This window comes from Sander lucioperca, chromosome 2 (genome assembly GCF_008315115.2).
Source record: "Sander lucioperca isolate FBNREF2018 chromosome 2, SLUC_FBN_1.2, whole genome shotgun sequence".
NCBI lineage: Eukaryota > Metazoa > Chordata > Actinopteri > Perciformes > Percidae > Sander > Sander lucioperca.
In genome coordinates, this window is record NC_050174.1 from 40,925,699 (window position 1) to 40,953,609 (window position 27,911).

General features: G+C 41.2%; 2 protein-coding genes across 11 annotated transcripts in view; both read left to right on the forward strand.

Moving 5' to 3' along the window:
• The first annotated feature begins 594 nt into the window (after nucleotides 1-594).
• On the forward strand, nucleotides 595-9,162 carry unm_hu7912 (un-named hu7912). Its single transcript, XM_031300659.2, has 2 exons — nucleotides 595-844; nucleotides 4,762-9,162. The coding sequence occupies exon 2, from the start codon at nucleotides 4,814-4,816 to the stop codon at nucleotides 8,024-8,026; it is 3,213 nt and encodes a 1,070-aa protein (XP_031156519.1). The 5' UTR covers nucleotides 595-844; nucleotides 4,762-4,813; the 3' UTR covers nucleotides 8,027-9,162.
• Nucleotides 9,163-11,287: 2,125 nt separating this feature from the next.
• Nucleotides 11,288-27,911, forward strand: part of gapvd1 (GTPase activating protein and VPS9 domains 1) — a 57,442-nt gene continuing 40,818 nt past the window's right edge. For 8 of the 10 annotated variants that reach the window (XM_035997675.1, XM_035997690.1, XM_035997683.1 and 5 more), the window contains exons 1-2: nucleotides 11,288-11,453; nucleotides 26,706-26,924. In XM_035997675.1, the coding sequence (XP_035853568.1) occupies nucleotides 26,740-26,924 (185 nt within the window). In that variant the 5' untranslated portion in view covers nucleotides 11,288-11,453; nucleotides 26,706-26,739. Of the gene's footprint in view, nucleotides 11,454-26,683; nucleotides 26,925-27,911 lie in introns of all 10 variants that reach the window. The other 2 variants (XM_035997681.1, XM_035997678.1) reach the window with 2 other exon arrangements.

The following is a 27,911-nucleotide window of genomic DNA, read 5'->3' on the forward strand; positions in this document are numbered from 1 at the left end:
ATTTCTAAGATTTTTCTTAAAATTAGGCCCTATGTTAGGGTTAGGGTTAGGGTTACATTCCATTTGTAGTCCATTGCTACTGGATAATAGGTTGGGTGTAATTGGCTACCAAATTGGGAGAAAGGGGGCTAAAATCAGATACAAATTTATGAAAAAGTTAATGTGGGAACATAGGGCCTAATTTTGGAAAAAAATATCTTATAAATGTGGGAACTGTGGGAACATAGGGCCTAATTTTGAAATCAATCTTAGAAATGTGGGAACATAGGGCCTAATTTCCAGTGAACAAAAAAAATCTTAGAAATGTGGGAACATAGGGCTGTGGAAACATAGGACTGTGGGACCATTGGGCTTAATTTTCAGTGAAAAAAAAAATATCTTAGAAATGTGGGAACATAGGGCTGTGGGAACATAGGCTCGCTCCCGTTGTCCTTAGGGCTCCATGTTTCAAAAAGAACGGAGGGACCGCATTGCTGCTCCGAGACTGAACACCCACCCCAGCCTCCTCCAACACCCCCGACCCCTCCTCCCTCGCTCCTCATAAAAACACGCACAACCACGCCTCCCGAGGCACGCGCACAAGCGCAGGCTCAGACACACCTCCTCCTTCCCCTCCATCACACACACACACACACACACACACACACACACACACACACAAACACACAAGAGAGCATCGCCGGGTGAAGTAGACAACATGTAAAGGCAGCGGGAAGGACAAGTGCTCGGCTCCGGCAGGCTCGCGGCATGTGCGGTAGGCTACGGATGAAGCTGCACGGTCTCGCGGAGGACAGGCTGCCTCTTCACCATGTCCACCGCATCCCAACTACTCTCTGGCGAGACGGTAAGGCCCTTCGTTCACTCGCAAAACCTTTCATTTCCAAACTTGGCCAAACTCATATCCCCCCCCCCCCTTTTTCCGGTGCGAACTCATATCCCCCCTTTTCCGGTGGGCTCTGTCCTGGTTTGAACCTGCTTTTTTCTTTCTCGCAAATGATGCCATTCCGGGCTCAAAGGCGTTAGGTCGGCCAGCTACGGTGGATGGAGGGCCGATATAGTGCCGCAGCACCAAAATAAAAGGTGGTGGGGGGTCGAAGTGCGTTACAGCAAGTAACGTTAGGCGATTTAGTAACGCTTCAAGGCTGAATGCGCCTCGCCGTGGCCCCATCGGGAGGTTTCAGGCGAATCTCCATCACATTTGTTATTGTGTGGAAAAGCCTGCAAAATGGCAGAATAGGCTTAACAGTCGAAGTTTTAGTTACAAACTGGCAGGGAAATGAATATAAGCCCAAATAATATGAAACCGCATGCAGAATAACCTCCTACAACAAAATATAGTCCAGGAATACAGCCGTTGGCTCTATAAGTAAGCTATTATATCAATATCATTGGTGCTTCCTGTGATAGGGTCAATATAAAGCCGCACTTATGTGTCACAGATTTTGCCCACTCAGACAATATTAAAGCAATTCGTAATGTTGGCAGTGTTCTTTTTTCCAGACTGAAATTGTGCCCTGGTGTGCAACTCCAGGAGTGTTTCATGGTTTCTTGGCTGAGTGCTGTAGCCATGGAGACAGTATGTGGCATGTGGTTTTATACTTGTGCAAGAAAGTGTAGTCCATCTATTCCAAAACAGCCTCAGACCATGAGGAAGCAGAGGGAAGAATGCATGCCTTTAGTTAGTCTAAGCTTCTTGTCCTGTAGTCTAATTTTAAAAACAAATGTGCTATTTTGTCTTAACTTCAGTCCTAGATCATTAACACATTAACACTTTACTTTGGAAAAAGAAAAAATATTTCCACAGATATTTAAAAGTGTGCCTGCGGTGGTCAGTAGTGATGTTACAGTGGCCTATTGTAGACCCACATCATTAATTCTGGTATTTTATTAATCTCTTGTGGCATTTATAAACTGAAGCATTCCAATCGAGGCTTGTACAGCAGCTTTGCAGGGCTATTTTCACCGTATCCTTGCAAACCCGTTCATATCTCATTTAACAACATCATTTGATACAACGAAATGGGGAGCTATTGTTCATATCCACTGATGTATTAAAGCTGGGTAGCTGTTTGAGCCAGATAGATTGTGGAAGTGAACTATTCACTGAATGTTCACTCTGCACATCCTGCACCCTATTGGACCTATTTTTTTATGCTGTGTAATAAAATGAAGTCTCATTAAGGCCCTTCCCATCCTGCTGACACCTCACCTCATTCATTTAGAGTATAGGAAGATTGAAAGTAAGATGGATTTAAGGAACTTTTTTTTTCCTATTTAGTGGCATGTAGTTTTAACTTAAGTATGCAGCTCATCTTCGTTTACATATTTTTCACCGATACCATATTAATAATGAATTTATTCTTGCTATATTGGAACAACTGACACAAAATAAGTCCCAGATAGTATGACATTCAACCATCAATTAGACATTAGTGACCATTAGTCCCAACAGTGATAGAACAGCTGATAATAGTACAGTGTGGAACATGTCTTTTTTTAATAACGGCAGCCTTTTGGGAAACATGAGTTATTTTCAGAATATAAAAGGTGGGGAAATTTATAATACTATAACAGGAATCCAAAAGGTATTTACTATACTGCATGTAATTGGACAAATCAACATGATAATTATAAGGAAAAGCTGATACTGTATGTAACACTAACAATCCTAAACTTCGGCAATCCATCTTCCCAAAGAACTATGTGATGTGGTATCAATTTGCTATGTTTTTACCCACTGACACACAGTCACGTAAATCTATTTAAATGAAATAAATAATCCTTATATGCAACTGTAGCTGCTGTGTTTTATTTTTATTAAGAGCAGCAAAGTACACACACACAGGTATCTTATAATATTTCTTTGAAACAAGAAATTAGAAAAAGGACGAAAGGAACCAAGCAAAGCAGTGAATAACAGTGTTGGTTTGTCTGTCGCGCTTGGCCATGTGTGAAAGGACGGGGTATTTAGGTGTGTTGTGGAGACGTGACGGGGAGATGGTTGGTCGGTCTTCTCTCATCATGATGAACAGATGGTAACTCAGGGTTAGCTCGTGGGTCGGTGCCAACAAGGAAGCCTATGTGTGTGTGACATAGAAATCCATTGTTGAAACTAAATCATTCTGTCCACGAAAATATCCGAAAGGCCTTAAGAAAATACTGCGGATGTTCGAGCAGAGATTGGTTCCGCAGTTGTCGGTATATTATTTATTCATAAGATGTGAATAATTCAAACAGTAGAAAACAGAAATGCTTTGTTGCAGTACATTTAAAAAAAACAACAACAATTAAAAACAAGGATAGCCACTTACTGAAACTCAAACTAACTTTTTATTGTAATTTTGTTTACATTGTGAGGTCTCTAATATGTAACTGTAAACCAAGACATGCTGCAGTAATGCAGTACAATTTGTCACAGATTACGGTATATTTTCATCAGAAATAGTTTAAAATAGCTTTAATATTATTGTCTACAACCCTGTTTAATGATTCATCTTTTGAGCAAGTTCACAAAAATCAATACCAGCAGTTTGGTATTAGGCTGGCCACACACTGGCTGCGTGGCATGAGCGTGGCGTTTCTGTTGCGTGGCGGCTGCGTGGCGTTTTCTATGTCTTTTCACACCCGTAACGTGTCTGACGCGGCACTGCTGCTGCTAGCCTTGTCTGTACACATGTATGTTTCCCATTGATTTACTGCACTCAAGCAGTAGTATGCTTCATGTTAAACATACATATATACTGATTTGATTACAGCAAAGACAACGTCGGCAGTATTGACGGCAAAATAGGCTACGGAATATTTCGTTTGGTGATTGACAGGTGCAATATTTGAAAATCGATAATTATTTATTAAATGTTTTTTTAAATTACATTTATATCTGCATTTATGTCAAAACCTAGAGACTTTCAAACATCAACATGTCATTTATTAATATGTATTTGTGTCAAAATTACATAAACATCTTTTCCTATTCTATGTTGCCTGGAATCGCTTCCAACACACTCGCGTGTCGCGTGAAAAATAGGCGTTGGTCCTATTTCTAGCATGCACGCGTTTTCGGCGCGGCCCGAGCCGCGCCTGAGACGTGCATGTCACGCAGGCAGCGTGCAAGCTCTAACCTGTTACCATGGGAGCCGAAATAAAAACGGACACGCCACGCAGCTGACACGCTCACGCCACGCAGCCAGCGTGTAGCCTTATATCATGCAAGTTATATTTTGCATTTTCTTTTACTAAAGACACCTTCTAGTTAGCAGTGTAAGATAATGTATAAACCCTTTTTTAGCACACAGTGTCCAGTCAAATTAAAGGTCACGTCTTGTCATTTTCCGTGGTTTTGATTACATACAAACGTCCCTCTCAAATATGCTACATTATCTCAAGGTTTCAAAATAATGAGTCGTTGTCACATTGCTCAGATACAACGTTGTATTGTGGCTTTTGGTATGACATTAACTTGGTTAGTAAATGAGCAACTGCTACTGTTAAATTCAAACACACTCATCATTACAGAGGCGTCTGTGTCACGGGGTCAGGTCGTTTCACAGTCACTTACATCTGATTGAGCTTTATAGATGCTTTTAAATACGAGTGTTAAGATGATTTCAAAATGTGTATAGAGATTTGGTTTACAGACTAATCAAACATAAACTGATCCTACTACTGCTGTAAACTACTTACTTACTTTTACCTCACGTCTGTACATATAAATTGCATTGAAGTGTATTTGTTTTTTTCTCTCTCTCTTTCTTTCCACAGGCTGTGTTGATCTTGAATCACACTGAATGGAGAGCATCAAAGGTTCATTAAGATGACACGAACGCATCCCCCTGATATACTGGCATCGACTCTATTTCGGGACTTCACTCTAAATCCCATCCCCGACCCCTCCATTTCTCTCCACTCCTCCCGGCAATGTGACTTGAAAATGATCGACAAACCGGAAATCATCAACAAAAGACACTGCCGTAGCTTTGACTTCATTGAGTCCCTGGATGCCCCGCAGTCCCTCTCTTCCTCAATGGAGTACCCTTACAAGAGGGCCGAGCATCAGACATTAAACAAAGATCTAATGTGGAATGGACTAGATCAACCGGGGCACCTTCGCTTTTCCTCTCCCGATCTGTTCAACACCAGGCTGTTACAGCAGCACACCGCCCAGGACAAAACCAGCCACCTTACGTGGTCAGACTCTAAAAAGAGAACACGATCTAGAAGCGCTCCAAGAGTTAAGTCCACCCTCACTCCTGTGCCCATCTCCGTGTCTCCTCCAGGAGCCCGGAAGGGGAGGGATGCGCCTCAGGTTGCGTCCGATACCTTGAGGACTTCTGAAACAAACCGAGAACCCTACTCCTCCTCAAACAGGGCTTTTTTAAATGAGGTGCATCCTATCAAACTGCAGCCTCAGTCTCCCCTCTACGTTTCAGACTGTTTCGAGGAGGATAAACCAGATAAACCAGCCCTAACCCCTCACGTCAGGTGCCGCGTGGACATTAAACCAGATGCTGCTGTACTGCAGCACACATCTCGGCAGATTCCCAACGTACGGCCTGAGCATCTTTGGCAGAGATACTCCCAGGCCAGTAGCAGTAGAGGTTTGTATGTACCTCGACAGATTGCCTCCTCACCAACGCCCACTCCGAGCGAGTGCTACAGTGGAGATTTTAGACAAGGATATCACTATACCACCAGCATGTCTCCCATCTCATACCAGCATCTAGACATGCACAGAATGCCGTCACCTATAGCACCATATCTGAGTCAGGAACAAAGAGCATACTCAAATCCTAACATACCAACCAAGTTTTTCTATACAGAGGACCCTGTTCGGTATCCAGTCCATCCCTATTCTAGAGCATACTTTCAGGATGACCGGTCCAGTCTGACCAGCCATGGTAGTACAATGACTAGTCAGTATGATCCAAGGACTCGATGGGTGCACACACTTCCTGTCAGGTCGTATTACACCGAAAACCTTTCCAACAGAGAGCCAGCACACTCTGTATATAGTAGGCCTTACTCCACCAGTGAGGCAGGATCATACTTTTCTCAAAGCCCACTGTCTAGATCTTTCTATGGAGAGGACAGCCGGTTCAATCCATACCATATGAGTAACCCAAAGTTGTTTTATTCCAAACCATGCTCTCCTGAGGAGCCGTACTTTCCACCAAGGCCATACCATACGGAGGGTCGCCGACGCCCTCGAATGTCGCAGGCCTTATCAGATGACTGGTATCGCTCAAGTATATCTGGTTACTCTAACCAGTCCTCCCAGCACACACCACTGAGAGTAAGGCAAGACCCCAGTGTACCCCCGTGGTTTACTAACAGCTGTGCGGAGACAAGTAGACTAGGTGCAGAGGTCAGAAACCACTCCAAGTCTTGGGACAATATTCTATATCCACGGCAGGACAGAGAGCAATCTGTGCCTCGTGGACGGAGCTATGAGAACCTGTTTCACCAAGCAAAGCAGGCAGCATCGTCTGAAGTTACATCTCAACCTGTCATACTTAACCTGTCGAGTTCACCAAGGCGCTACGCCGCCCTTTCGCTCTCTGAAAGCTCGTTAGAGAGGGGCTCAAGCAATCCGTGGAGGAATACCAAGAGCGGGCACTGGTTCGTAACTCCTGAGATCACCATAACAGATAATGACATATGTGCAGGCAACAGAAAGCGGCGCGACGTGCACTCTGTCAGCTGGGATAAATTGGACGAGGAAAAGACACCGTCTCCCAGAGTAATGCATCACAAGCAGCCACAAAATGCACCGGACATAACCAAAGAGAGGAAACACAACAACTTCTCCCTCCAGCAGAGTCTCGAGCAACTGGATGAGCTCTTAGCTGATTTGGTTATTGATTACAAACCTCCCACTAGCAGAAAGTCAAGCGTAGACATTTTAGACCAGCTGAAACAACTCATTACCGAAGATGATGACAAAGACAGGGGATCTTCTGGACTTGAAAACGCAGGATGTCTGAACTCACAGCTCCCGTCCTCTAAATCCAGCCCGGACACAATCAAAGACCCTGACAGTGGGTTTGATGCTTTACAAAGGAGTGCAGAAGAATGTTCTCCAGACCACAGCACCGATGACGACGACACTATGGTGTGCTCTAACAAGAAGTGCAACCGGATCGAGAGTATGTTCAACGCCTGCTTGTACTTCAAATCGTGCCACAGTTGCTACACGTTCTACTGCTCACGAAACTGTCGCAGGGATGACTGGGAGATCCACAAAGATACCTGTCTGTACGGCCGCGTGAACAGTGTGTGTCGACACACTCTGAAGTTCTGCAGAGAGAATTCAGAGATCCACAAAGCCTTCTCTCGCGTTGCTAAAGCTGGCTTCCTCTCCAGAGGGAGAGGCGTTCTCTTTCTGGGTTTTGCTAATCCAGAGACAGCTGACAACTTCCTCCAAGTTGGGCTGGAGAGCCTCCTCATGTCTCCCACATACCTATCTCTCAGAGAGCTGGATGGCTTCAGGGACAACCTCGGTGAATACTGCAAGGAACTACAGCACGCAGGCAACGAGTACGACCCCAATGAATGTTTCCTTCTGAATGTATCCGTGGCTGTCGGTGAACTAGTGCCTAACAGACCTTCACCAAGGGTCCAAGCACCAACAGTTCGGAAATATGCAAAGGTATCCTTGGCCTCCTCAAGCCCTGACAAAAAGGTACTCAGGAAGGATAGCGAAATGGAAACCCTCATCCTCACTCCGCCTCCAGGCACACCGGACATTGACAAGGAGGGGGAGGAGGGAAGGAAAGCCAGAGAGGTGTGCTTCGTCAATATCCAGCGTGAGCTCAGGACCAGGGGAGTCTTCCTACGTCACGAGTACCCCAGAATCTATAATCAGCTGTGTGGGTTCGTGGAGAGCAACAAAGGGTTCACGCCAACTACAATTTACCCAATAGATAAGAGAACGGGGAAACAGTTCATGTGCATGATCATGGCTGCGTCCGAGCCAAGGACACTGGACTGGGTGGGTACCCCTCATCTCTTGGATGATATAATATAGTACAGCACTAAATGATAATGATGTCAGCAACACTAAATGTACATACTGTAAATACATCGCGTGGTTTAGCAAATTGAGCGTTGATATGGAAATAATGTGTGTGTACTGTATGTGACCAATCTCTCTTTGTGTCTCTCTCCTTCTCTTATTTCTCTCAGTCGCCACACGCACAATGACACACACACTTGCGCACGCACACACACGCACGCACGCACGCACGCACGCACGCACACACACACACACACACTCCTAAATGTTGCCCTAAGTGTTTTTTTGGCTTGTTTTGATCCTGTTGCACTCAGAAGAGTTATTAGCCTGCATGTCGACAAGGCACAAGTTATCCAGGTGTTTAAGACGTGAACATGTATGATCTGTGCAGTTTCTGCAGACAACGTACGAAGCACACAATATTTATGAAGTACACACATCTCATTGCCACCCCATAATAGTAGGCACAGCCAGGTGTTATATTGTAACATTCATCCATTTTTGATTTCACCAACAAATGTTATATCAGAGATTTATATTATACCAGTGGTTGTAATATTACAACTGTTTATTAGTACGTTATTTCCTAAGTATACTGTAGTTGTGTGGGTACTTTTTTTATTATTAATATTGTCATTTTAATTATTGTTTGATGGATGAAGAAGTACAATCAAACCACCTATTTGTTTCCCACTTCGTTAGGTTTATTTTAAGTTTTTTAGTCGGAACTAATTTAATCTTGTGATAAGACTTGATGTCATTCTTGTGTAAATTGCTTTGTTTGAAAGTGGCCTTCAGTCGAAAAATAAAGAAGCATCTGACACAAAGCAATGTATAGGTTTATCTATTTCTAAAGGCTTGACCGCTCTTGACTAAGGTTGTTTGAACTACCATTGTAAAAGAACAATTATTTTGCTCAATGCATGTTATTTATATTTAGGTATTTTAATATGGATATTGCGTATAATTAAATTTATTATGTTAGTGAAGTACCATTTGATGCTTAGAAATGTAAGAGGTATATATATATATATATATATAATATATGTTGAATATTAGATAATTCAAGCATCATGACCTGAGACCTTATCATAACCAATACCACAGTATGTTCTTAAACAATATGCAATAATAGAGCAACCTTAAAATCTGTATTGTAAAATCCTATTTTATTATTAATATTGAATAATTCCCTGGAGCCAAGAGCTGTAAAGACTTTGTTTGCACTAAAACATAAATTATAAAATGAGAATGTTCCTAACCCAGCTGCAGCACTGAACCCAGATGTGATGCTATGTCTGCTAGCTTCCATGGCTATTATTGACTAATCTGAGATAGCTCTTTTACTTGATTTTATATATATATATATATATATATATATATATATATATATATATATTTGTGCAAGACCTTCCTCAACTTTCTATTTTGTGATGTTTATAACCCATATATAAATATATAATAAATGGAATTTAACGAGTGACTTTGTGGCTTTGCATTTCTCTTCCATAGTACTCCTTATTAGGCATTTACAAGGTACAATTAGACCGTCAATAGAATTGGTGGAATATGGATCAACACGTAGACATCAGCCGCGGTGTCCCATTCACTCTTCAGCTAGGGTACTTAAGATTTCTTACATTGTTTAATGACACACATGCAGGAGTATTCACAAGAACAAATATACCAATCAACCCCCTACCTTAAAAAGGTAGAAATGGATTATGTACATTACATAAGAATAAAAAAAAATAACTATTTATCTTTGGATTAAGTGCAAAAACTATAACAAAACACAAAATGCTGGTCAGTTGAAATCTTACAAATTGAGTCTTATTATTTTGATGCTCCTCTCTTGATGCACCTGAATATATTGATATTGACAGTCTGTCAGCGTTAGTACAAGAGTTTATTACATAATACAAATTAAATTATTTTCTCAGGGTAACCACGTATGTAGTCATCTTTTGCAGTAAATACAGGTTTAAGACTTATAGTTCCAGCTTTTTAAAAATAAGCGGCAAATAAGGTTTCCACAAACATGTAAATCGACATGAATAAATTCCCTCTGATGAAGACTTAGTATGGCCAAACATTAGTTACTGCTAAATAAAAGCTTATGGTGGGCTCCCAACCCCATCCCTCTATATCCTGATTCATTGGCCTATTGTGTTGAGGAACTCGTTTGAGTTTCAAATTGGCTGATGCTGGCAGATTCCCTTATCCTTTCTTTCTCTTTCTTTTATTTATTTATTTCACTATAAATGTGCTGCAACATGTCTAATGTGTGTTACTGCAACAAGTTGCTTACTCAAGGATTTTCCTGCAATCATTCTTTTATGTTATTAGACCACCACCTAGTGGTAGAATGCATGTATTACTTCTACTACTGAGGCTCTTGTCCACGTTACTTACATTGGATGAGCATAAGGAAGGAATCTCTTTACGGTCAATATAGAACTGGACGCATGATACATGATTACAGCTAGTAAAGCCAATTTCAATGTTCAAAAAGACACATGAAAAAAATGTGAACCTATACTTTAACCAGCTTAAATCGTGTCCTGTAATCCTGTAATGATCTCATATTGGCTCTCTGCATCAGCTAAATCCAGTACAGTAACAGAGTGGCCATATTAAACCATCTTTATTTATGCAGAACATTTAAAAATGCATTACGATGGCACACAAAAATAAAAACCTAAAATGCAAGAATAGAGATACAAGTGTTATAACTAGCTAGGCCTACACCAAATTTTGTTTTCTACAAATAAATAATGAAAACTTGAATTTAGTGCTACAAAATTAGGTTATTCGTGTGACACTGGATCCAGACAGATAATACTCAGGTATTTGCAGTATTTGAAATACCATTATTTCTCACTAAAATCTCACTAAGTAGCCTAGACTGACATTTTGGAGAGAATATGAAGAAACATTGCTATACAACCATGACGAAAAAAATTACAATATGTTATTTCAACAAGACACTAATCTGGTTTAAACCCAAAGGCAACAGTTAGCAGAAAAAACCTGAATTGAGAATATTAACTGATGTGAAAATGTTGTTATGATCCAGTAAGACAGGAGGACATACAGCGTGTCAAACAGAAATTCACAAAAGATTGGGGTTATAAGTGTATATATTTCTGATTTAAAACTGCTTTGTCAGAAATTGCACCAAACTATTACATACATAACATGATGTGTACACGGAGGCCTGTGTGTTAGTGGGAAAGCTTCCTTTAACAAGGCTTTGCGCATGCGGGTTGGGCATGTCTCCTCGTGATGACAGCAAATGACAGCACTGTTCGCTCCTGCAGCAGCCAGCAGTGTGAGACGGCCAACCGCCAACAAACAACTCCTCTGATTCGAGAAATCTCATGATCGGCTGTGTTTGGAGAAATAGTAAACAACCAGTACACGCTAATTACAGTAGGTAAGTTGCCGAATTTACGTTAGCATGTTCTGTTGATCACATTTGGTCACCCAGGAGCTTGCAGCCTAAAGCTAGGCTAACGTAGCTAACTAGCTTATGGCTAGCTTACCCTGCTTGACTAGCAAACGTTAGCCGAGTTTAACTTGGTTAACGTTAGCAGGCTACTGCTAGAGTTAGCCAGCTCACCAGTTTGCTGCCTGTGCTCCTTCTCTAGCTAATTAGCTAGTGCAAACACAAGCCCGTCCTCACTGGTAACGTTAACCAATGTAGCTAACGTTAGCTAACACTTGGGTGTCTTGGGTTGTGTCAGTTTCCTTCAGCATTTAGCTTACCTAACGTTAGTTACGTGGTTTATATGATATGTTTCTTAGATTGTTGACTGTTATCTAAGCCAAGGTTACCTAGCTATAGCAAGCGGTAAGAGACATTAACTTAACCTAACCCATGTCGATTTGTTGGCTAGCTAAATCTCAGTTGGCTAGTAACCTTACACCATCAAATAAAGGGCACCATCAATTTGCATCTTAACGTTAGCACACGAACATGTTTCAGCTTTTTGTGGCAAATTTGCCCACACCCACCCATTAAGCCTGTGAAAAGAATGTTTAGCTAAAGTTGTAGCCTAATAACATAACCACTCACACCGTGTTTATAACGTCGAGGCTTGTAAGACTGTGGGATATAGCGTACAGCCATTTAACATCATTAATGTTTAAAGACGGGATATGACTGTTAACTCTTTGTATCACAGAGGTAATTATCTCCTCTTTTTGTCCAATATTACTGCAATAATTAGTCATAGATTTAAATTAGTCAAGTCTCTTTGTTAGTTAAAATACTAAACATTTGCTGGTTACCACTTCAAATGTGAGTTTTTGCTGCTTTTCTCTATTTTATATCATCAAATTGAACACTTTTGTATTTATACTCCTTACCAGACAAAACATGCTAATAAAAGGCCAGAAGGCTCAGTGAACTTATGGCTTAGATGAAAAATGATGTAAAATAATAATTAATTACAACTCAAATATACAGTCACTGCCTCCCTCTTTGACAATACCTGGTGTCATAGTATACCGTTTCCTGAATTATCCTAACTCTGTATCCAAATAGACTTAACACAAGTTTTACCCAGTGCCAAATGCCACATTACACAGCACATTATAGCTTCAGAAGTCAGTTTCAGTAACTCACTTTGTTGTATGATTAATAATTCTTAATCAGCTCAGATTGAGGCTCAGTCAGCAGGAATTTCTGGTGGGATCAGCCCGCTGTATGGTATGAGAGTGGAATGACCAAGTGATCACACGCTTGTTGCTTTATTACTGGATGTACAGTATGATAATTCCTAGGCTCATTCATTACTTAGAAGTAGGTCCATCTTTACTTGGCAGGATGCGCGCTACTGAAAGCTTAGCAGAAAACCGACAACAGCAAAAAATTTCAGTTTATGCAGATGACAATATTAATATTCTTTAAGACAGTGCAATATCCCCTTCTGTCTCCTTTTCTCTAGTGGTGTTAACTAGGGCTGCAACTAACGATTATTTTCATAGTCGATTAATCTGTTGATTTCTTTTCTCGATTTAATCGATTAGTTGTTTGGTCTATAAAATGTCAGAAAATGGAGAAAAATGTGGATCCCAAAAGCCCAAGATGACGTCCTCAAATGTCTTGTTTTGTCCACAACTCAAAGATATTCAGTTTACTGTCACAGAGGAGAGAAGAAACTAGAACATATTCACATTTAAGAAGCTGGAAGAAGAAGAATTTTTACTTTTGTCTTGAAAAAATTGCTCAAACCGACCGATCGATTATCAAAATAGTTGGCGATTAATTTAAGAGTTGACAACTAATCGATTAATCTTTGCAGCTCTAGTGTTAACCTGATGCTTGGTTTATATGTGTCACATGTTACATGTGTTACAATCTGCAGTCACTGAAGGAGATGACTGCAATCTGGAGTATTGAAATTAGGAGGATGTTGAACTGCAGAGCTTGTGTGTGTGTGTGTGTGTGTGTGTGTTTGCTTCACTTTGTCAGACTGCATTGTGTAATTTTTTGACTTGATTCTTAGCAAAAAACCCTTTGTTCTATCACAAATATGTGCTCATTCATGTGTCATTACTTCCACCAACTAATCAAAGTATTAGTATATAGTAAGTATATAGTATAAGTGTAGAATCTGCCATTCAGAATCATTCAGAATACATACGGGCGAGTCGCTCGAATGACGGCCGCCATGTAGCGCCTCCATCTTTAAAATACCTTAGCCAAAGAGGGACATACCTCCGCCTTTCGCACTTTTAGATTCAGTGGCACCGTGACGAATGCCAGCCGGGAGGGAAAAAGAGAATTAAAACGACAACAGGCGACAGGCAAAGCAACAAGACCAAAGTTGATATTGGAGAGCTAGAACACCTACGTGTTAACGATGGAGATACTAAGAGAAATTATTACACAATTATAGCTTTAAGGATTTAGGTTGGGTTAAAATGTGCGCGTCCAGAGTATTCATCATTTCCTCGAAGCCATTTCACTCAGTAATGTAGATTGAACGTCTTGGGCAACAAGACATGGTTCGACCCACCTTCACGGTGTCCGTCCGAGGGCCTGAAAGCTAGGCTGGACTTGCACCTCTGGCCCGGTTGAGAAGGTCTATCCTGACTGAGACCAAAATCTAAGGGTTGACTCTGGTGCACCTCATCAACCGGCAAAGTCAAAAACGTCTTTAATAGTAGGAAGCTGCCCTCAAGACAACAGATAAAGTGACAGCACCTGTGGTAAACCGAGTTAAGTTTCATGATACCCGAGTCTACAGGACAAGTCGTAACATTAAACTTCAGCACATGATGGACGTCTGGGAAAACGGTGGTCCATGTTAATGACAAATACTGTTTATCCATAAAGGCTCCATGTAGCGTCCTGTGATTAACTCCATATCCAAGCTGATCACAAAGACAAAGAGTTTATTTATGAATTCCAGCTTAAACACTGTTTTCTCAACTGAATATGGAGGTGGAGCCAGATGAAACGGGTCTCACCTGCCCCTCATACTGTAGTTGGTGTAGAAACATGGATTTAGGAAGACTGCCCCTGCACTGGGACACGTTTTATGTGTGTACTGTGTTTTTTTTCTTTCTTCTTTCGCCTCCACTACGGCTTGTTGTGTCCGAGGCGGTGGACTAGGGGTAGACCGGTTATCGGCTCGTTTTTTGGCAGTTTGCAGATGATCTGTATCAGCGTTTGATTTGCCTGATAACCGGTAAAGTTAACACATTTAAAAAGTGCGCTACTTTGTCTCCGCTACAGCTCTGTGTCTGTCCCTCTGCTTCGGTTTCACTCACCACTGAGTCTGACTTAATGTCCTGCCCACAACACTATCTGACTCTCTTTTACTGGGTATTATGTTGATTGTTTCTAATTTATTAAATAATTGCTTAAAGCATTTAGACAAAGTTTTGTGTTCGATTTGGTAACATTTCAAAATCTTAATTTTGACTTAAAGATTTTAATTTTCACAGTATATTCGGTTCCAAATATCGGTTATCGGTTTTATCAAGTTAAGGGTTAATGCCCGACGAGGTGTCCATTGTCAGGTATTAATGGACGACGGCGAGGCGTCAAATCATTTTGACAGTTTGACAGTATGTTGAACAACAAGACAAGCTAGCTATCAGCCGTGTCATTGTCCCCAAAACAACAGAACGACTTTTACGAACAATTTTATCGGCGATGTGTAACGTTGCTGTCCGCAGGCCGCAGCCTGAAGTAGCGACCTGAACAGCGAACGGGATGTGAGATAACGTTATTCGCTGTGAAACAAAGTCAGTTCAGAGGGGCACTAAAACGTGCTTCTTGCAGCTTGTGTGTTAGCGCCATCCTGTGGTGTTCAGAGGACGAGGCACTGAAGCCCCTCACAGTGTTGGAAATAACAGATTCACATTTCCTTTTTGTTTCAATGTAGCGCCTTCATTTAGAACAGTAAACAGTCAGTTTCACCGGAACTCCTTCTAGTAGGTGTCCTATAACACTTTTTTATGGGCACCCTGCAGCCAATCAGAATCGAGTATTCACCCAGACCATGGTATAACAACTAATAATCGGTATCGGCCTTGAAAAAGCAGTATCGGTCGATCCCTACAGTGGACATTGTCACACATTCCTTCAGACCAGTGGTAGCCTCAAGGCTAGAGAAGTTAACATTGTGGCCCCAGCCTGGCAGGGTAAATGTGGGTGGGAGCAGTGAGAGAGTAAATGCCCCCCCCCCCCGACTAACCGACTCTAAGAATCAGACCAAACACTCATTGAAGTTCAGTACCCAGCCCGGATGGTGGGAAAGGTCTCTCTTAAACCTCATGTACTTATTGTACAGTATCTGCTTGCTGAGAATTGTAAGAAATGACCTGAAAGGGAAGTGTGAAGAGGATGTTGGTTAAGAAACATGAATACCTTTTGTAGAAAGTGAAGTCCTGTGAATATCTATAAAAAGCACTTTGTTCCGTGTGTGGGTGGGGTGGGCTATGTTCCAAATACCTTTACTCTGGTGCTATGACATGTTTACTTCATAAAGTAGCGTTCTGTGCTTGTGTCGTCTTCCCGTCAACCTTGAAAAAAACACTTTTTTTTTCTCGACGTTTTTGAGGCCATTTTTTCACAGTTTGTTTTTGCTTTTTCCAACGTTTTAAATTGTTAAATTTTTCTTCTACACATTTTCAGAGCTTATTTCTACGTCCCATATTTTCTGATATAAAACAAAAATTGAAAACGGGTCAATTTGACCCGAAGTGAACACAAGGGTTAAAAAAAAAGAAAGAACTTAATGTGGTTGGGCCTTGCATTTTAAATCCCTTGTCTTGTCTTTGCCCTGCCTCTCGTGTCTTATACTACCGTGTTGTGATAGTTAAGTGCTTACACTGATATTATGGTTAAACGGGAGGTCGTCTCGTCACTCGTGTTAACTGTGTTCAGTGGCTATCCTGCCACAACTCCGATCACTCTCACACAACTCCGAAAGTTGCCGATTATGCTTTCCCTCACACTGTCTGTTGTTTGGTTTCGCTTCTGCTTTCGAGTTCCTCAGTGCTCTCCATGACTGACTCATCAGGTGGCTTTATGCAGTGGATTGTATTGGAGCTGACGGGCACAGGAGGCCATGACAAATGGCAGCTAACATCTCTGCTAGCCACTTAATAGCCTGGTTGTTTTTTCACCTCCTTCCAAGAATGTGAGGAATGTGCTTAATCAAGAACATGAGTCTATACATGGAAGTGCCCCCTGAGTGTACTCAGCCAGTTACCTGTCAATGAATTCAACTAAAAAAGCAGATGTAAAATGGAAACCCGAAAGAAAAATGTTCCTCTTGTATTTGCCTTTTAAAGTGCTCATATTATGCTAATTTTCAGGTTCATAATTGTAATTTGAGATTGTATCAGAATAGGTTTACATGGTTTAAATTTTCAAAAAAACACTGTTTTTGTTGTACTGCAGCTCCTCTTTTCACCCTGTGTTCAGGTCTCTGTTTTAGCTACAGAGTGAGACCTCGCAACTTCTGTAACATCTTTGTTGTCAGTCGCACATGCGCAGTAGCTAGGTAAGGATTACATGAGCTAGCTAGCTGTTTCTCCAACTTCGGCCTGTACAAGGCAGGATTAGCTGGGAGACTTCTTCTAAATGAGGGCCCCTTCCAACGTTGCGGGGAATACCTGCAGAACAGGGACATGTAAGTAGTTCTATACAATTTATTTTGTAGATTAGGGTGAATTTGTTTGTGTTGTAGCAGTGTTTTGCCGAAAGCCATGCAGATTTTGAACAGCTCACCCGGAGACTGAAGGCAGGACACATTCAGAAACCCGTATCTCACTCAAAACAGCATGGATGGGTTTTTTTTGTATGCGTGTGGAAGCACCAGAGACACAAAATAACACCCCAAATCCCAGAAAAAGTGATTTTTTCATAATATGGGCACTTTAAGATATCCGGATCTGTTAATCTAGAAAGTCCTAAGTGTAGGCCTAGGCCTAGATCAGGTAACAATAATTTAAAGCCCCCACCAAGTGGTTGGTTTTAGTGTGGCCCCCTTCTGTACGATTTCAAGTAATACTTTACCGGCAACTACTTTTAATAATCATTGATTAATCGTCTGTGGTGGTAGGATAGACATAATATTTTGAGGTTTTTGGACTGTTGGTCGGACCAAAAAGCGATTTGAAGATCATCAGTTCTGGGAAATTGTCATTGGCATTTTTCACAAATTTCTGACACTTTGTAGACTTTAGTCGATTTTAATAGGAAAAAATAATCTGCAGATTATCCGATAATGAAAATAATCATTAGTTGCAGCCCCAGTTAAAACCAAACAGGTGTCGCCAGTACTGATATGGAGCAGCTGTGCTGTATTTTTTCCACCCCAAACACACAAAATAACATACTGAATGTTTTTTTTTATATTAGAGGTGTATTTCACTAAAATGGGTTTTTGAACTTAACCTTTATTTTAATTTTAAAACAAAAATTATGACAGTCTATCACAGTAATTGGAGACCAGTAATCACTATTTATTCTTGGTTTGCCAAGGGAGTTGGGAAGCCTATCATTATGTGTTTAAATCTGCATAACCAATCTGATTTGTCAGACACATCAACTCCAACGTTGTGGTTGTCTGTTAGCTTGCGAACAATGGCAGTGCCTTGCAGCCCTACCCGCTCTGAGGCAGTTTTCTCCAGTCTAGTCTCATTCTCCTCCCAGAGCCGTAACTCCACAGTTAAATCCCTGTTTGCTCTGTTTGCAGTCTGCCACAAAGACGCTTTTGTGCAAAGGATTCACCAAGAAATCATTCCGATTTCATGCACTCAGCTTGGTTGGTATGTTTTGGCTGTGTGTATCTGGAAAAAGGAAGAGTGATTTGCATATTCTGCTATGTAGCGTCTCCTGAAGCTTGTGAAACACGTGCTTTTGTTGTCGCTGGGACAGCGTGTGAAGCGCATGGAATGTAAATGATCCCTTCCCTTGCATGACACGAGCATCATGTGTGAGCTAGCGTTCAGCCAGACCTTTTACAGAAAGTGAACCAGTTCTCGCTTCTCCTCTAAATACAGTTACTTATGAATGCAGCATAGCTCAAATCATGAATACTGGAGTTTTCCCTACTATTATAAGGCTTAGGCCCAGCACCCAAGCCGATTTGGGCACCACCTAAGCCAAGTGAATTTAACTAAATTACTTTTCTCAGATTGAATGTGTGTAGTTGGTCCCCAGTGGACTTCTTTAACAAGTTTTGTCTTTAAAGTGATGGTTCAGAGTAATTTCACCCTAGGCTGCTTTGCACCTTGACCTCAAGCCAAACAACCCCCCCATAAGCTTTTTTTCCCTTGTTATAACGTTGGTCGAGTTAGCGTTATCAGCTGGTTAGCTTAGTGCAGGCGCTAATGGATCGTTTGTATCTCGTAAATTACCCCAGTAATAATGCCCGGAATGATACCAAACTTCTACAGTAGTACAAATAGTTTCTGTGCTTATAAAACGAGGCATTAGGAAGTTTGTAACTACACCAGAAGTATGTAGTAGTAGTAGTAGTAGTAGTATGTAAGTACTGCGCGATAGCGCTGATGGCTGTTATTTAAATATACTTCTCAGTGTTTCCTTTACAGACCTGCCAACATGTACGCATTTTTCGTACTCGGCACGCATTTTGACCCTTAAGTACGCTTGTACGATTGCCTGCTCTCTAGGTACGCATTTTGTTCATGGATGTATGAATTTGTTGCATCTTTCATTTCGCCGGTTTCAGTTTCTATGCAATCTATATGACGTTGATTCTGCCGCTCAGCCACAGCGTATAAGTGGAGTGAAAAGCTTTCGGCCAATCGGAGCGCTGCATTTTAACCCTCCGCCCACCTGCCCCTCCTAGCCAAATGCTTCGCACGTTTAATTCAATTCAGTGCCTCAAGCAAGCTAGGCTGGCCGGATAACTGTAGGCTTGTATGCCATGACCAAGGGGGTAAGCTTCGCCTCAGAGCTCGAATCTCCTATGGCGCCATTTTGATGCTACAAAGCGATCACCCCCCGTTAGCATTCCATTGACTGCCATTCATTTTGACGTCACTTTGACCGCGAATAACTTTACATCTGAAGCGTTTAAAGACTTTATTTGTCCATTGTTTATTTCTAAAGAAACACGACAATGTATAAAAGGCTCCATTACCTTGTACCTCAAGTTATGGCTCCGTAGTATACGTTTTTGTAAAAATAGGCTAACGATTTTGTCATAACCACGCGACTTACTGTCGCATAGTAGAGGAATTACCGTATAGTACAGGAGAAGCTCGCAGACAGTTTGGACTTACTTATTACTAATGTTAACTAGCATTTTAGTTAGCAATAATTAGCCTGTGCCTATGTTATCTCCTTACATATACCTACGCTCTCCTTCTCTGCAAGATTGGGAATGATTGAGATTTCTCTTGGCACAGCTACCAGAAGACTTCCAACTTTCAGACACGTTGCTCACGTCACATTTACGTCGTCTCTCTCAGTTGGAGGCTGCGCAGTAACGCTCAGCGCTCACCGGAAAAGTGCTTCTAATATCCTTCACTGGTCTCCGTCCAGAGCAACGGGATCTGTTGGTCCATTCTTATATACAGTCTATGGCCTTGACTGAACCGCCTCAAAAAAAGGTTCGGAAACCAACTACGGAAACTTGACAGCTATCGGGAGAGATGGCCTTGAATCCACATATCCAGGCTACCTCATCACGCGTTCTGCACCGTGTGCAAGACAGACATCGATATCAGTCACGAAGGGACAACAGGTAACGAACACAGTCCCACACGCAAATACTCGGGTATGGTTAATACGAGTCGGGTATGGCTGCAGCCTGGAGACCTCCCGTCTCATGCCTCTCATGCCCGCTAACTTAACCGTGACTTCATTTAGAAAATAATTCACGATTTCGTAGGCTATTCTGAACATCTGAGTTTACTGTCGTATTCTGAACATCTGAGTTTAGCGTTGGACATGCCCAAGAATGAGACAGGAGGTCTCCAGGCTGCAGCGATACACTCTTGCAAATACTCCCCGCCCACCCCCCCGAAACATAATGATGAAAGAATAAGATAAATAATAATAAGAAACATTACTTTCATAGTGTCAATAGGCTAGCCTGTCACACCCGCCATCCTTCCCATTAGTTGGGGGCAGTTAGAAAAGTGGTGGAATGGCTAGAAAACTAGAAGGTTTTAGACAGGCCAGATGCTGATTAACGTAAGATAAAGGTAACAGTTAGGCTGTTTTTAGCCTAATTGAATTTATGAACATAAATAATGACCTTGACATCATAACTGGGAGTCCAGCTGTTACGAGCTCAGTTAATGATGCATAGCATACAGTAGGGCTATTTGCTAGGCCAATGTGATGGCAACTGACATAATGCAATGTCACCCATGTCAATCTTTGAAAAGCCTATCTGAAAATATCTGACTCATGTTATTTATTAGCCTATAATCGTGTCTGCCAGGCTTCAATCTTGTGCTTTTTTAATAGTTGCTTTAGGCCTATTTAAAGTTGCTTTATGAGTAAATCATTACTCTGACTACTTTAGTAATCAGAAGAAGGCCAGTGTTGGGCAAGTTACTTCCAAAATGTAATACATTATAGATTACTAGTTACTGTCATTTGAGAGTAATTAGTTATATTACAATATTACTGTCTCTGAATTGTAATGCGTTACACTACTTTTGCATTACTTTTGAGTTACTTTTACCAAAATAACAGGGGAAGTTTGATTTGGCAGCTAGCTTGTGAATCCACTTTAATACATCATAGATTATTCATATTTTGTATAATTAATATAAATATGCAAAGTAACTAAAGCTATAAAAAATAGATAAGTAAAACGTATAATAGGCAATTAGGAGAAAATGAAAATACTCAATTAAAAGTACGGCATTGTTGTAAAATGTTTGTTTATAGCACTTGAATAAGAAATTCATGTTTGTGAATTGTTCTCTAAAGGAAATGTTCAATTATAGTGTGATTAAAACTCACTATTTACATTATTTACAGTAGGCTACTTGATTTACAGCTGATTTGTGAAAAGGTAGCCTACACAACCTTATTTAACAGTAATATAGTTTTACTGCGAACCGTCACAGGAAGTGCTTTTATTTTGAAGTAGGCTACACGGAAGTTGTCTGTTGTGTAGCCTACTCTTGCTAGCTTACTGAGATGCAACATGTCCCGTCAGGCTCAAGTTGTTCACTTTCTTGTTTGTAAAACTGCAACATATTGAACAGTAAATGGTCACAGTAAAAGACAAGCGCTTTTGGTCGTCATTCGAAGCGATTCCACTACAGGCAGAGTTACTCTCCACGGCTGATAAAATGCAATAATATTTACGTGTAGCAAGCCTCAACATTAATTCCCGACATGTTTATATCTGTCAGCCGCTGACGTACCGTCACCTGTTTGGACATACATGCTGTCCGTACCATCTCTGGTTCTGACCACGGGAACAGAAACAGGACAGCTCACTTCAACGCAGCGTAATAACTCCTGAAAATAATATCCATCTCGCAAATGTATCTGTCTCTGCAGTCATCTCAACCATCGAATACAGCGACAGGAAATAATACGGCTTTTTTTTTTTTTCCTGTGAAGAAATGTGTCGCAGTGTTGGTGAATTCTTAAAAAAAAACGCACCACTAAATGTTGCGTTAAAATGCGTTATAACTCGCGTTAATGAGACTGTAACGAGTATAATATTACCGAAATTTAATTAGTAATGCGTTATATTACTGCCTTACAGCAAAGAGGAATACATTACTGTAATTGTGTTACTTTTGTAACGCGTTACTCCCAACACTGAAGAAGGCTAACCTGTGTTAACCTGGTCTGACTCTCATCTTTAACACAGAAGTACTTAGGCCTATTTATTAGCTCTCTCTGCCTCCTATTGGTTAGACTAACAAATATATGGGCACAAAATTGGACAGGATATAAGAAAACATTTAGTTTCAGTACACCTATGGCCATTCATCCACTCCATTCTTCTACACAGTAATAATAATTTATTGTAATCTAGGAGGTAGTGATGAGCCAAACAATGTATTTGAATATAAATTACATATATCTAGGTGTGTGTGTGTGTGTGTGTGTGTGTGTGTGACGTAATTCATAATATTTGTAACAATATGCAGGAATGTGACCTATCATAATCTATCCCCTCTCCACCTACATTTTCAGATTGCAAACGCCATGTGTCTATTATGTATTATGGTGTTAGGTTTCTCACTGGTGGGTGGGCAACGGTGGAGCATACATTGGCGGCGGGCTGTCGGGTGCGTGCGGGTGGGGGCGGGGGGCGGTTGTACTCATAAAATGTCTTCAAGGTTGGCAGGTCTGCCTTTAGGATTTTTTTTAGCAGTGGGGGCAGATCTGTCGGAACAACCCCCCATTCTTGGCTATTGGAAAAATAACTCCAAGGCTCGGTTATAGGGGAATTCAGAAAGAGGTATCCCATTAATGCTGAGTAGCATACATGCTGCTAGATGGTCCCCCTGTGGCCTGTTCCTTAACACTAGAACAGCCATGACGGTCATTTTGACCATTTTGAAATGTATATGTATAATAACTTTGCTGAATAAAAAAATACAATCCTGCTGGTACCTGACTTTTCCTAAAAGAGTCTGTATTTTCATTTAAAATTGTTTTTATATACATTACACAAAAGGCAAAGAAAATACAGTCACTTTTACCTATTTTGGCCATACACGGTCAATATTGACCGCTCAGATTTTCGCGGTTTTGTTTTTAGCCTAATCTTTTGCGCGGTTGAAGATGCATCTTGGTTGCTTAGTAATAATCATAGTCTCTGTCAGAGAAATGTAACTAGCGGTCTCGAGTAACAAGTGTGGGCATCACCGATGGGCTGAAGGCAAAGCCAGAGTCGGTAACGTAGGCCACTACGGGGTGGAGGCACTCTGTTCTGAATCAGAAGAAAAGCACCGGGCGCTCGCTCTGTGAAAGGCGCGGAACACGTAGATGGCCGGTAGCTGTCTACGTGTTCATACAACTTTATACATCCTCGAACTGGCTAGAATCATTGCACACATCCTCTCCAAGGAGTGCACCAGCTGTAAAATGTCCCGGAGGAAGTTCATGCAACAACTGGCAGAGTATCTGATAGCGGAGTTTATGGAGGAAAAAAGGGCAGCGGCGCACTACAGCAGACACCAAAACGGAGGCAGTGCCAGGTTAGGTTAGGTTAGGCTGTAAATGTTCAAATAACATACTTTTAATTGTTATTTGGCTGTGAATTATGTTGAATGAATTTCCTCCAATATTTTTCGAGATATGAATGTATGAAATAATCACTAGCTACTATTGCACAGGCTACTACTTAAAAGTATAATTAAAATCGTTAAAATGTACATGTCGGTGTTATTACGTTGTTCTAAAGATATCCTAAGACAATACATGCATTAATATCGCAATTGTGTATTTATCGTGAGAGATTATAGAGTTTGGAATCTGGAAGTCAAAATGACCTCTCACGGCAGTTCTAGTAGCCTAGGCTAGTTATGGAATTCCGGCACTTCCAGTATCTTAATGCAGTGTAACTACTTCAGCATGTAAATAATGCACCTAAAATACAAACGTGAGCAAGGGCGTTGAGCAATCGCTATATTATTGAATCAACAGCCATGTGCAATTTAGCTAGCAGGTGAAGGTGAAACCACGAAAATCACCAGTTAACTTAATTTAAATGTGCAAGAACTATAGACTAATACAGGCTTAAATGAACTGACAACATAAGTTATACGACTTACAGTTCTCAAGGATGCACACGTGCCATCTCAACTGGGTCCTCCGGACTGCCTGTCTCTTTTTTCTTTCTCCCTTTTCTCCGAGTGGAACGCGTGCCCACTCGCGGCGTGAAGCCCTTGTCCGCGCTGTTCTCCGACGTGCTCTCTAACAATCACTGCTGATAGACGGCTTTTTGTAGGCTACATTTCTGATACCGTGGCGGGAGGAATCTAACCGTGGCGGGCCAATCAACATAGAGGAAACACTGCTTCTGGTGTAGTTACAAACTTCCTAATGCCTCGTTTTATAAGCACAGAAACTATTTGTATTACTGTAGAAATTTGATTGATGCCCACACTTGTTACTCGAGACCGCTAGTTACATTTCTCTGACAGAGACTATGATTATTACTAAGCAACCAAGATGCATCTTCAACCGCGCAAAAGATTAGGTGAAAAACAAAACCGCGAAAATCTGAACGGTCAATATTGATCGTGTATGGCCAAAACAGGTAAAAGTGATTTGTATTTTCTTTGCCTTTTGTGTAATGTATATAAAAACAATTTGAAATTAAAATACAGACTCTTTTAGGAAAAGTCAGGTACCAGCAGGATTGTATTTTTTTAATTCAGCAAAGTTATTACACATATAAATTTTCAAAACGGTCAAAATGACCGTCATGGCCGTTCTAGTGTTAAGGAACAAGCTGCAGGGGGTTCATGTTGTTCCGACAGATCTAACCCCACTGCTAAAAAAAATCCTAAAGGAAACACTGAGAAGTATATTTAAATAACACTTGCCTGATGGATACTCCTCTCGGCTGCTACCGCACCATCAGCGCTATCGCGCAGTACTTACATACTACTACTACTACATACTTCTGGTGTAGTTACAAACTTTCTAGTGTCTTGTTTTATAAGCACAGAAACTATTTGTACTGCTGTAGAAGTTTGGTATCATTCCGGGCATTATTACTGGGGTAATTTACGAGATACAAACGTGGATCCATTAGCGCCTGCACTAAGCTAACCAGCTGATAACGCTAACTCGACCAACGTTATAACAAGGGAAAAAAGCTTATGGGGGGGTTGTTTGGCTCGAGGTCAAGGTGCAAAGCAGCCTAGGGTGAAATTACTCTGAACCATCACTTTAAGCTAGGGCTGGGTGATATGGAGAAAATCAAATATCACGATATTTTTGACCAAATACCTCGATATCGATACCACAACAATATTGTAGTGTTGACTATTGGTGCTTTCACAAAATATTTACACAATGAGATTTTTTATAAATAATCATCAGTAATGTGGATATAAAGACTAAGTGGGTAAAGGAAAATGTTAGAGCAGTCTGGTAAGTTCAGAAAATGACATCACTTTACTGTTATGCAGCCTTTAAAACCAGGAAAAGACAACAATTATGCCATATTACGATATCCAAAATCTAAGACGATATCTAGTCTCATATCACAATATCGATATAATATCGATATATTGCCCAGCTCTACTTTAAGCTTTTCGAAAGTTATTTATTATCTGGCTCTAGCTTTTCCAACGTTTTAAACACCGATATGGTAATGATAATGGTCCAAAAGGATGTGAAATTGAATGTTTTTTTTGTTGAAAAATGTAACATTTTCTTTAGGGAGGACCCCTAAACTTCTAGCCAAATATGTGCACCTAAGTCTTCCACAAACCTAGGAAAAACAATGAATACTGATACTATTTGCAAATGGTAAGGTAAGTTAAACTACTATACAACAGATGTCATCCATAAATTCAGAATGCTTACTTTCTTGGGTGTTCATTGGAGTGTGTTCATTGAGGTACACATGCTAGACTGTCCTACAGCATCATAACCAGTCCCATGCCATAAAGTTACAACAATGACATTCTGAAAAACTGACAGCAATAACAGGGCTGGAAGAAATGCTGTTTTTTTTCCTCTTTGATTGATGTGCCTGCGGAAAAAATCCTCCCCAGTTCACTGTATTAAAGCTTAACGGGGTATGACAGCAATTTAATAATTCCACTTCTGTAACGTTGGGGATTTAGGGAAACAGAATAAAAAAAGGCTAGTCAAATTTGAAGTAGCAGATGGCTGTCGTATCTTGACATTGCCCTACTTGGAATAGTACAAAAATGTTCATCACAGTGCCTCAAAGATGTCTTGTTTTGTCTCCCCAATAATCCAAAACCCCCAAAATATTCAATGTACAATGATAGAAAACCGAGAAAAGCCATGACTCTCCAGAGCCACAGTAGCGCTATCCATGACAAGTACATTGATCTTTAACACAGCTGACTTAAGGAACTTTTTTCTTGCTTTTCTTGTTTGACTTTGGCTGAACATTTGATTAAAGGTTATTGAGCTTTTGTTTAGTTTCCGTCTCCACACATTGACCTCGCTCGCCTGTTTCCGTCCCGTCTTGTCCCTCCTGTGCTCCAGTCGCTGACCTCTCTGCCTGTGTGAGCTGGGGAAGATGGTGAAGCCAGACATCCACACTCTGGCCCACCACCTGAAGCAGGAGCGGCTGTACGTGGCATCAGAGAAGCAGCTGATCCAGAGGCTCAACAGTGATGTGCTGAAGACAGCCGAGAGGCTGTACCGGGCCGCGTGGATCGCCAAGCAGCAGAGGATCAACCTCGACCGTCTTATTCTCACCAGGTCAGACCTACCGTCACGATCCACTCTGGCCTTTTTTAAAAAGGAATAGTTCAACCTTTTGGGAAATAGGGTTAGGGTATTTGATTTCTTTTCAGAAGGGAGAAGATGGATTTTAATGTAATGTCTGTGCATGATGTACAGAGCTGGAGCCAGCATGTGGTTAGCCTTGCTGAGCATAAGTCAGGGGGCTAACGGCTACAGTAGCCTGGCTCTCTCCATGGTTAACAAATGTGTCACTCACAAACAGTCACCTCCTATAAAAGATGGCTTCTCAGTATGTAACACCATTTGCCTGATGAAGGTCTAGTACTGAAACATTGCCTAGTTAAAAAAATTCAACTACTAAGAACTAAACTAAACAACGTTTCACAGACATGTGACTAACAAAAATGGAAAAATGTGTCCCTAAACAAAGGAGGGTCAAAATCAAAAGTTGCAGAACGTTACAGGGAAGACATCCTCCTCCCTCATGTGGTCCCCTTCCTGCAGGCCCATCCTGACATGACCCTCCAGCATGATAACGCCACCAGCCATACCTCTCGTTCTGTGCGCGATGTCCCGCAAGACAGGAATGTTAGTGTTCTGCCATGGCCAGCAAAGAGCCCCGATCTCAATCCCAGCACGTCTGGGACCTGTTGGATCGAAGGGTAAGGGCGAGAACCATGCCCCCCAGAAATGTCCGGGAACTTTAAGGTGCCTTGGTGGAAGAGTGGGGTAAAGAACTGGCAAACCTGGTGCAGTCCATGAGGAGGAGATGCACTGCAGTACTTAATGCAGCTGGTGGCTACACCAGATACTGACTGTGACTTTTGATTTTGACCCTCCTTTGTTCAGGGACACATTTTTCCATTTCTGTTAGTCACATGTCTGTGAAACGTTGTTTAGTTTAGTTCTTAGTAGTTGAATTTTTTTATGTTCATACAAAGTTTTACACGTTAAGTTGGCTGAAAATAAAAGCAGTTGAAAGTGAGAGGATGTTTCTTTTTT

Excerpts from the sequence above, each read along its gene's own strand:
- unm_hu7912 (XM_031300659.2), top strand. The coding sequence starts at position 4,814 with ATGACACGAACGCATCCCCCTGATATACTGGCATCGACTCTATTTCGG.